Source organism: Acyrthosiphon pisum, chromosome X (genome assembly GCF_005508785.2).
Source record: "Acyrthosiphon pisum isolate AL4f chromosome X, pea_aphid_22Mar2018_4r6ur, whole genome shotgun sequence".
In the NCBI taxonomy this organism is placed as follows: Eukaryota; Metazoa; Arthropoda; class Insecta; order Hemiptera; family Aphididae; genus Acyrthosiphon; species Acyrthosiphon pisum.
The window spans coordinates 106,169,676-106,181,312 of NC_042493.1; the positions used below are offsets into that span (position 1 = coordinate 106,169,676).

General features: G+C 28.4%; 1 protein-coding gene across 1 annotated transcript; it reads right to left on the reverse strand.

The window, feature by feature from the left end:
* Positions 1 to 1,304: 1,304 nt before the first annotated feature.
* On the reverse strand, positions 1,305 to 9,524 carry LOC100164844 (V-type proton ATPase 116 kDa subunit a-like). Its single transcript, XM_001942545.5, has 17 exons — positions 9,039 to 9,524; positions 8,763 to 8,939; positions 8,483 to 8,611; positions 7,127 to 7,227; positions 6,519 to 6,645; positions 4,028 to 4,204; positions 3,755 to 3,967; positions 3,541 to 3,691; positions 3,321 to 3,460; positions 3,021 to 3,260; positions 2,826 to 2,935; positions 2,629 to 2,753; positions 2,421 to 2,539; positions 2,201 to 2,308; positions 1,893 to 2,109; positions 1,640 to 1,811; positions 1,305 to 1,446 (listed from the first exon to the last, which is right to left on the reverse strand). Exons 1-17 carry the CDS (start codon positions 9,153 to 9,155, stop codon positions 1,344 to 1,346), a joined length of 2,526 nt encoding a protein of 841 aa, XP_001942580.2. The 5' UTR covers positions 9,156 to 9,524; the 3' UTR covers positions 1,305 to 1,343.
* Positions 9,525 to 11,637: the final 2,113 nt, after the last annotated feature.

The window sequence follows — 11,637 nt, forward strand, 5'->3', positions numbered from 1 at the left end:
CAAGGCTCCTGATTTATTCTTACAAAAGCGGTTGAAAAATATGAAAAATGCATTTGCACACATTTTTTTTATAAGCATTTGAAGTTTGAATTTCGACAAAATTTATCAAAATCACGAAATTTATCAATCATTGCAATTAAAAAATTATAAAATATTCAGTTTTTATAACTAAGGATTGGAAATTTAAAACAAATATTCTAATAAATAGTTTATACTGTAATCAAAAAGTCTAAAAAATATATAAACACAGTTATTTTTACAGACATTTTAAATTTAAATTGGGACGAAAATAGTAATTACATATTAAAATTTAAAACCGAGAATAACGATTTTAGTTATTTTTAAATTAAAAATATGAAACTTATAAAGTATATTGTTATATATTACGTACACGCAATGACCTTTTCAAATGTGATTTTTTAGAAAAAATGAATTTAACCTACTGTAGTATATACTAATGCCTAATACTAAAATTAATTACTTTACTTAGAATAATATCATAAAATATGATTACCTAGCTCCTAGCTATAGGAATATTATAGCCTATAGGCTGACATACAGTCTCCGCTTTGAATCGTTTTTCGTACACAAATCATTAACTTGCCCAGCCTTGGTGTTGCTATCATAAGTGTCCTACCCAACATGGTTTTAGTACAGACCTGAAACGCGAATCTGCTCTAACGAATAAAAATAGGTACCACCTATCACACATTTTGAATTGATCAATGTACCAACTGCAATGCTTCGTTTTCAAAAATGAGCATACCAGATTTAAAAACTATTTTATATCATATTAAATAATACTATACTGTTTAGAATAAGTTTTTATTTTGCGACGGTTAGACGTCGTCCCCACTACGGCGGCGCGTCATGCGCTGCCACGGGACAAAGCCACGCACATACACAGAACTTGGACGCCGAAGGCTGTTCTTATTCTGAATAGAGTATAATATGATATAGTATATTATACTGTAAGAAAAGAAAAATAATCAAGCAAAATAAAATTTACATCAATATTGAAGTTTTCATAAATGTTTATATTTTAAGAGCATTCATTTTCAACGTGATAAATATTATTCGAATTACATAATTCATTCCATTTTGTATAATCCTAATTAAGTTGTATGTATTTGAATTCGAACTAACAGTATAATTAGGTAAAATTAATATTTTAGTTGATATGATATATTTAAGATATTTACTTTAAAATTAACCAAATGGGTTTTGTAACATTTAAGAATTTAAAAGGCTTAATTTGAATACATACAGTAATTATTGAAACATTATTAACAAAAAACAACATACATAATTCTTTAAAAATAGCTTCAATTGAGTGTGTTTATTTATTCTTCAACTGCAGTTGAAGTAGTGTTTAAAATAACCTCAAAAGAAAATGGTGCAAACGCATAACCGAGACCTTTGTAAAATTTGCTCTGGAACTCGACCCTAAAAAAACCATTCAAATTACATTAATGTTTCTATGTAAATTAATGAACTATGTATAAAAAATAAATTATATAATATTTAGAAATAAAAGGATAAAAACATCTTTTAATAGACATTTAAGATGCAACTCAATGATTTATGTAATCATTTTTATAATTTTTTTTTTTTAATGTAGTAAAAACAATGAATTTACCAATGCAAACGAAGTGTATGCAAAAATACAGAAAGACCTTCCATCAGCACAAGAATGCCAACTGTTAAGATTGCCCAGAAACCAAAGATAAACCACAACCAAACTCCACCTATCCATGAATTCAATATCAGACCATTGGTCATTACCATTCTCCATAACACTTCAGATAATTCTAAAAATATTTTAAATATAAATTGAGTTAAAATACAATTATACAATGGACAGTGAATACAAATAACTATGTATAACTTACGTGCATGAGCTAAAGAAAGAGCCCATAAGCGAAGGTATGAAGCTGTATGACTAACAGATCCAAGTACAAATTCAATAGTATGAATGCCTTGATGAATAAAGAGTTCACCAATCTCATTTTCATAGTGTTCTCCAGCTGGTGTTGGTGGTGGTTGTTGAACTACTCGGCCAGCACCTTCCCCATCACCATTTCCAATTGTTGCATGATTATTAACCATCTGTACATAAATAAAATAAATTTAATTATTTTTTTTTAATGTTTATAAATATTTATATTTTTCATGTTATTTACTATTGTAAATAATTTACTTGTACATGTTTTTCTTTCAGTTGACGCATAATGTATATCGGTTTGGCAAGTAACATAATCGGTACACACAAAAGTGCTACTATGACTAAAAACTTTTGTACAGCACCCTGAAGAAAATAATAAATATTTACTAAAATAGTTGCAATATTCCCCAAAATATTAAATAATGTAATTTTTATTTTATACATTTAATAATAATGCATTAAAGAATTTAGTTACCTGTCCAGAAAACATGTAAACTGTATTACAATTTTCTAATGCAACAGAATCTTTGAACAACACCATATTAATAAATGTAATTAAAATAGATGGTGCACACGCAGGACTATCGACAAACTCTATAAACATTTATTTAACTATAAGTAGATTATTCATAGATATTTTTATATTTTATATTTTTATTATTCATAGATATTAAGATACATACCGTTTTGTGGTCCATATGATACCCATTTAATAAACATCAACAAAACCATATAAAAGAATAGGAACACCAAGAATATAACTTGTGGAATGAAATCACAATAAATGGAAAGCCGATCTTTAAAATATCTATAAATTGAATTATTTATATAATATTACATAATACAACTATTTGAATCATTATAAAAAAAAATCACTTACCTATAATTGCACAAACTTAGGATAACACCACTCAACATATGTAATACACCAATTATAATGGAAATTTTCATTTTATATGCATTTAAAAACACAATTTTGTTTAATGCCAACTAAAATAGAACAATAAATATTAATTTTCATACTGAACAAATAAATTTCAGACTAATTATTAAAGTTTTTAAAATATATCATAACCTGCCATACGGGGTCAATTCCTACAGGATATGGGACTTGATCATAATCTGATGATAAGGAAGGATTAATCTGTAAATCTTTATTATTCATTACAGTTGATTCATTATAATTTGTATGCCAATGGGATCCAAACAAATTGAGAGATTTGGAAAATATATCATTGTATATAAAACCAGTATACATAGAAAAAAGACCCATGAGTAATATTATGTAACGCCCAGCAAAAAACATATTCCATACCTATAGAAAATAATATTAAATTATAATTTTTTTATGTATGTATGGTGTATAATTATATACTTCATTGTCAATCTTTTTTGCAGCTAATGGTTTTTCTCTTTGTACTAAGAATCCAGCAAACAAAAACATCAAACATCCGTGACCAAGATCTCCAAACATCACAGCAAATAAGAATGGAAAGCTGATTATAGTATATGGTGCTGAAATAAAATAAAAATTAAAAATAATAACATAAGTGGCATTATACTTCAGTTGAAATAGTTAATATTATAAACTTTACTAGGATTTATTTCTCTGTAACTGGCAATTCCATAAGCATCAACTAAGTCTTGGAAAGCACTTGTAAACTTATTTGTTCTGTTATAAGTTGGTGGATCTTCAAATGTTTCCATTCTATTTAATATAGGCGGTACAGAACTACCACTACGTTCCTATTAAAATTAGAAATTAAAAATTAAATGTTACATTTTACAATAATTTGTATTAGAACTTACAGTTCCTCTACGTAAAGCCAATTGTATAGTTTCAATATCAAGTAAAGGTACCCAACATTCAGCAATTAAACATTTCTGTGTGGCATCCAAATTAAAAAAATTTAATGTATGATAAATTGCTTTGATCTTAACAACTTTAATAAACCATTTTTTTATATTTTTGGCTGCAGCAACAAGCACACGGCGACGATGGTCTTGTGTTTGGCCCAATACCTTTAATAAAGAAATACATTTTATACTTACATTTTGACATGTAACATAGAAATAACATACGATATTTAAATCTTCAATTCGTGTCATAACACCCATAGCCATTTCACGACGTTTAGGTGGAGCTTCAGGACAAGGATATAGTGTAACACAAAATCCTTCACATATTTTACGCACTCGAGACTTCAGCTGATCTCCTTGGAAGAATATTATAAAAACTGATTTGTGAACTTGTTCTCCCTAAAATAAATCATTTTTTATAAACAATGTATAGAATTTATTGTTTGACAGAAACTTAATTTGTATAAATGAAATGAAAGAACAATATTATATTTATTTAGATTTTGAACAGAGTGATAAATGTATTAATTTTACAATCATGTACATCAAACATAAGCTTACAAAATGCTTCAATCTTTAACTTAATATTTATTATAATTTGTTGTAGTAAAGTAGATCTAGTTAGGACTTTAAATATAAAATAAAACTAGGGAAAAACAGGAATTTTTACGCAAAACCAGTTTTGTACAAAAATGATTTTACCATAGTAATTTAATAACAAATAACCGTAAATACAAGTAACATTCACCAAATGTTTATATTAGTATTTTCCATAAATGTCGATATATAAAATGTATGCTCGGTCAAAGAGCTCAACAATTTAATAGAAGATTCTTCATAATAGTTGTTTTTAAGGGAATTATAAAATATTATTATACTATAAAAAAGTTGAGCTTATACCTACCATACTTTTTTACGAGCGTTTGAAATTGTACCAAATTTAACAAAAATGTTCAAATTATTTTGTGATTACCTAAAACTTATAGGTAATATTCATACTTAAGGTTTGAAAATTTAATACAAGGATCATTTTAAGTTTGGCTAACAAGAATTATAAAAAAAAGTTAAGAGTTTATGTAAATTTTATATAATTGGATATTCTTGCATAAAAATGATTTTGTTATGATCCAAAAAGTATAAAAAGTATTATTCGTAGAAACTTGAAACATTCCACTGTAACTTAAATTAAAAGTTTCTATAGTCGATGATTTCAAAATATTTATATTATTTTTAACCTATTGCCTATTGACACAACAAACCTAACCACACCATTTTACAGCAAGTTGATATTAACTATAAAAGTAAGTAACAATAATATAAGATATAAATATATATATTATTATAATTAATATAATAAATAAAACTAAATGCGATGTTTTCGTCAAAAATTAATTCAACCTACCATATTAATATTTAATATTGATAATAAAATAAATTACTATAATAGCAATATAAAATATTATGCATAATACAAATACATTATACTTAGTAATAGTAATAAGCAGGGCTAGTGAGTTCATGCATTTATATATCAATCTAGCTAAGTCTTATTTAATGCTAGGTGACATAGAAATCCATTTCAAGGTACTGTGGTTAAGTATGTGAAATTTTATGTTGCATATTTTTGCATATTTAGAGGTTTTTTTTAACTATTAGGCATATTTATGCGTTTTCTATTTTATTGAGCATATTTTTACCGATATTTGATCAACATGCAATAATTTATATTTTTACACAGTATAAAATATATGGGAGTTTTCGTAATATCAAATTAGTAAAAATAAAACGTTTAGAACAAATAAAGCGAGTACAAAGTACGTATACGAACGTATAGGTACGTATAGTCCGCATTAAGTATTTAGTAGAAAACATGTTATATGAAATAGTCTTTACTCTTATCTGACTTATCTTCTTGATACTTTTACAGTAGTTTATTCTAGACTATATTTCAGTCATTATTTAATGAAGTATTATGTATTGTTTAATATATTGGATTTAAATATTTCAGATTTAAAATGAGCTGAATGGACTGGACTGACTGGATATTTTTTTTATTGATTATTATTAATTGAATTGAATTTAATTGATTTATATATTTTTTGAAATTGGGTCCATCAATATAATAACATATAACTTTTAATAAACTTTTAATAATATGAATGTACATTTTTTGTTATTCCAAAATTTATTTATAGTATTTTTATTTTTTAATCTACACATTTTTGATACATATTTTTTGGATTTTTAGTGCATATAAATGCATACTTCTGAACTTTTAAAGGCATATTTTTCCAGCTTTTAGTGCATAAGTGCATACTTATTTAAGCATTTTTTGGAGCATGAACTCACTAGCCCTGGTAATAAGGACGGCAAACCGTCTTCGCTCAGAATTGTTTTTTGTATGAATAATTTGATTGAATTTCAATTTAACAGATCTATTACAGAGACCAACGATTATACTCGGTTCAAAACAAGATGATGATTTGGCGGCTGAGTTTTGCGCATGGACGGGGCTGTACAACAAAGCGTTTACCTACTTCATTGATTTATTTGACATTAGAAATGTAAATCTATCATTTGTATTATGTAATAAAAAACAATTATTTAATTTAGACAATTTTTAAAAATGATTTCACTATAAATATAAATTATAATTGTTATATAGTTATATTATATATACTATTATTTATTATTCATCATGATTCATTCTTACAGTTGATGGGTCTTCCAATGGAGTTTCAATTTCTGCTTGTCTCAAAAATACATTTCCTCGACATGCACGCCATAACATTCGCTCAAATGCAGGAATTCTTTCACGTAGTATGACTCCAGCTACAAATCTTTAGTTTTAAAGTCTTTAGTTATGAAACATTGTCCAAAATTTATTAGACGTCATATTAAAGCATTGAAGACAAAACCATATTAGCCAGACTATTAAAATTATAAGTAAATAAAACTAAGATTGTGGTGGCATGATCAATGTAATATTCTCCCATTTACCAATGTCTACGCTGGACCTGCAATTCTTCCATGTATTCCACTGACCAATTCAGAAATTATAGATAATTAGAGCGTTTATGAAATAATTCAAATTAATTATTAAAAATAATTTATCAAACTCTCAAAGCAAAACATAAATTCTCTTAGTACAAGCATGTTTAAAAATAAATATTATATATATATATACATTTTATATCTAGATAATATAAATTTGATTTAATCATAATTATATTTTATAAATGCCCAATGTGTAGTTGTGTATATAAATAATTTTATCAATATAGATAATATATAATATAATATAATAATATCGATACATACCCCAATTGCACTGGGCCAGCGTTGACTTGACGTGCTATTGAGTCATCACTAATCAGAGCTCGCGTCATCGATTCTGTTGGGTAGGTGGTTTGCTGGTCTTGCTATTGTACACCACACATACACACACACACACATGGTCTTAAAATTTGAATAAATGTTTGATTTTTAAGATTATTTAAAAAATGTATTAAATAAATTATTTTTTTGGTATTTATTTGAGGCCAATACATTATATTATATGAAAATTTCTATGACAATTAATATAAAAATCAATTTTAATTTGATGAAGTAGGTATTATTTTATTATTTATATTGATGATTGATTAAATTTATGTATGCTCAATTTATAAATAAACAGTTCTTTTTTAGTTCCTAGATTTGAACATATAAATATGATTTACTTTTAATTGAATATCTGGTTTCTGTTTTTATTTTTATCATAACTTTTTAATAAAATCTTTAAAAATTAAATTATCTGTCTTTTTATATTATTTATCTTTAAAAAAATAAATATTGAGCAATAAATTATTTCATAGGTGATATAGTTAAAAGAGAGAGCAGTTATGTTAACAAAACAGAAGATGCAAACATGCAATAGATAAGAAGTATAATATAGTTTATACTATACCTGCCTAATATAAATACTATTTAAAATATAAAATTGTTAAATAACAAATTTTAGAAAATTGATAAATGTCCTCAAATATAAATTAAATACCTAATGGACTGGGAGAATAAATATTGGTTAAATATTTTTAGTTCAGTAAATACAATAAATAGTATTTTTTTAGTAAAATAATTTCATATACTAGAGAGTCACTACTAAATATTTTATAAATATGATTTAATTTAAACGCATTTATAATTTTACAAAGTAAATATGTAATTAAAAAATATAATATTAAATAAGCTAAATGGAATATTAATCAAATTATAAATTTGTGCAATCAGCAAATAAAGCTCAACTTGATAATATTTTCAGGTAATTAAAAAGTTGTAAAAAGGAAAAAAAATACCAATCAATAAGGAATAAATACAATTCAGTGAAGTAAGAAAATTATAAAAACCCAAATGAAAACTAAAAGATCCAACTATATGGTTAATTTGATGTTGCCAGATACTGAAACTTTTGAGATCATTAAAATATAATTGTATATTATTTTTTATAAAATCTCTAGACTAGGTGCCATTAATTTTATGCTAATATTTTTACTAGGCAATAGGCATAAATGTATATTTAAGCAATTTAACAATTCTTTTATTTTATTTAAGTATTAATAATTATTATTATATAGTAGAAACCTACTTAGATAACTTCAAATAATTAATTTAAAGATAGTAAATTAAAAAAATTACTTCGTAAAAGAATACTTGAGTTTTTCGTAAGATATGTTTGAGTTCTGTTAACTCAAGAAAATTACGTTTCAAGACGTCAGCGTTATGATTTACTTCTCTCAACTCATTTTCTAATTGTTCAAATGTAGCCTAAAATAAAATGTATTAACAAATTAACTTGTAAGTATTTACTCAAAACATATTTAGATTAATAGGTATACATTTGTAATGAATGTTTTTAAAATTATGTATTTGATTTTAGTAGAAATGGATTTATATATTTAATGAACTAATGAATTACTTCAAGGTCAATCATTTCACGGGGCTGAGGAGCCTCGGGTTTTTCACCAGTGTCCAACATGGGTATTCCGTCCTTTTTAATCTCATTTTCCAAATAGCGCAGTTTCTGTTCCATTTCATCGCAGCGGCGCACCTCGCTAACAAATTTCCGTTGAAAAGCGTTGACATCGGGATTCGACTGACCATCCAGAAATTACCGAGCGAAGAAGCAACGAAAATTAAATTAACAAAAATCAGAAAAAAAAACAAGTTTTATATTAGAATATTATGTACTTACGTCCCGAAACTGAACCAGTCCAAATTCACCGAGTTCGGATACGTAGGCGTACGCGCCTTCGCTCTCCAAAAACAACTGGCACAGGGCCATCTCCTCGCTGCGGAACAGCGATCCCATGGCTGCGATCCGGAGGTCCGGGTTCTCCGATAGAAAGACGACTTGGAAGCCCCGCGAGGTCGTCGCAGATATTTAATACAGTTACGAAAAAGTAACGATACTCGCTACGACGTGCGCTAAGCCGACCGCGATGGACATTGGCTAGACGTCTACAGGGCTCGACGATGGTACAACAGTATAATCTACACTCCACACCCGTGTGGCAGCCAGACACTTCCTACCATACGGTCGACAAGCGACAATGGCGTCTGGCGATGCGAGACAAGTGATATTCAGTGACACGGATTTCTATATTATGGTACCGTGTGATCCTCGTTAACGTGGCGAGCCATCACCCTCAGTACTCCCTCTCTGCGGTTACCCTGCTGCGGTTGGAGACACCGACCCGAGTCTGTCACGACACGGCGCCATAGATTAAAGACTAGTGCACGGCGCGAACCCTAGTCCTGAGCCTCCGGGCGGCAGGACCGAACGACGCGGCAACATAGACCTATAAACTATAGTTCATAGGTCTATGCGCGGCGACGATGCCGTCGCGCCCGCGCCCTTTTCGGTCTCCCGACGACCGACACCGAGACGCGACGTCGCACTCCACCTCCGCCGACAATGTTCGGCCACGGAGACGATATTATCGTCGTTACCTCCGCAGCACGACCTGTCCCCTTCATTTGTAATGATTGTATCACTTTCGGCTCAGTAAACGACAAACTTCATAAGTAAAATTCGACGCGTAACTCTCTACTGGTAACGCACAAAATGTTGGCTATGAGGGAATCAGCACAAGTCCAACAACAAGTAACAACCATGAACTAAGCATAGATAACATATAAAAAGATAACTAAGATGTAATATTATCTTAGTTCATGACAACAACCCATCTCAAGACGAAACTTGTTATCATGACGTGTGATATGTATGATAAATATATCTTATCATGTCATCGACCCCCGCACCGCCGTATTTAGTAGATTCGTCATTCGTATAGGATGGATCGAGAACAACCCGTCTGAAATTTTCAAAATTGTTCCGGGAACATCGAAAAACATATTCTGATTAACCATAAATTGAGGAACATACGGCTTGTATAGAAATGTTCCGTGATGATATCACATTTGCCAGTTTTGATAACGAAATTTAAATTTAAATTTAATTGTATAATTATTAAGGTGTATTATACACCTTGATAATTATTATATTATAATTGTATTAAAAGAAACGCAGTGTTGAAAACGGTAAAAGTAAGTTCAATAATAAATACTAACCATAACAAAAAAACCCCGAGTCTTGACTACAGAATACTTAAAATGGTTTAACTTTAACATAACAGGTCCGTCACTCGGTCGCCTCCGCCGTTGAATGTTCATGTCTGAATATGAATCATTTGGTGGAGAACGTTTAAAATATTGAAAAATGAATTTGGAATAAAAAAGTAAGTGGACTTGAATAATAATCAGGGGTGGATTTACCCATAGGCTACCAAGGCACGTGCCTAGGGCATAATATTTATTGGGGTGCAATTTTATAGTTAATTTTTACTTTTTAGTTTTTCATAATTTCATAATTTTATTTACCTAAATTTATATTTTATATTAATTTTTTTTTGTATACAATTTGCATGAAAGTGGAGAATGGCTCAAGTAGTCATGTTGTAGTAACGATGTAATTTATAAGCTATAATAACCTTGCAGTTAGAGTTTAATCCTGCGACCAACGCGTGCGCTGCCACCGCTGAAGGTTCGACATTGACACTCAACGAGGCAGTTGCTGGCATAAACCTAATTGTTAATACGGTTTTATGATAAGACATTATTAGGTACCTGTGGGTAATATGGAATAAAAATAGGTGGGTAAGTGGATGTCGCTCTGCTGTACAGTAGGTTACAAGTGAGTTACTATATAATGGATGGTATTAAATTTGAATTCAATGATATAATATCATTGTATAAAAAAAACAATTCTAAACGGAGACGGTATGTCAGTCTATGTATAAAACATATTATATACTTAACTATGGTATTAAAAAAAAAATTGACCTATAATAGGTACCTATAATAAATTCCAAATTAATCATATCATAATATATATTAGGTACTTATAACGCGTTATACATCAACAACAAACCGTGATACTATCATAGATATATAATAGTATACTTTAGAAGTTTCAAGTATACCCAAGAATAATATTATACAATCAAAACAAAATAACTAAAATAGTTATTCTAGGTATTTTATCATGTAATTTCGTCCAAATATGAACTTAAAATGACTATAAAAATAAACTGTGCTTATGTATATTTTTAGATTTTTTGGTAACAGAATAAACTACTTACGTTGAATCTTGTTTTAATTTTCATTCTTAATATAAAAGTTGATATTTTATAAATTTTTAACTACAAATATTATCACATTTTAAATTTGATAAATATTGTCAAATTCGATCTTTAATGCTTATAAAAAAAATTGTGCCTATGTATTTTTAA

Excerpts from the sequence above, each read along its gene's own strand:
- LOC100164844 (XM_001942545.5), bottom strand. The coding sequence starts at position 9,155 with ATGGGATCGCTGTTCCGCAGCGAGGAGATGGCCCTGTGCCAGTTGTTT. Across the intron at positions 4,205-6,518 it reads CATTGGAAGACCCATCAACT|GGAGAACAAGTTCACAAATC; the intron begins GTAAGAATGAAT and ends GATTTATTTTAG. Across the intron at positions 3,968-4,027 it reads GAATTGAAGATTTAAATATC|GTATTGGGCCAAACACAAGA; the intron begins GTATGTTATTTC and ends TCTTTATTAAAG.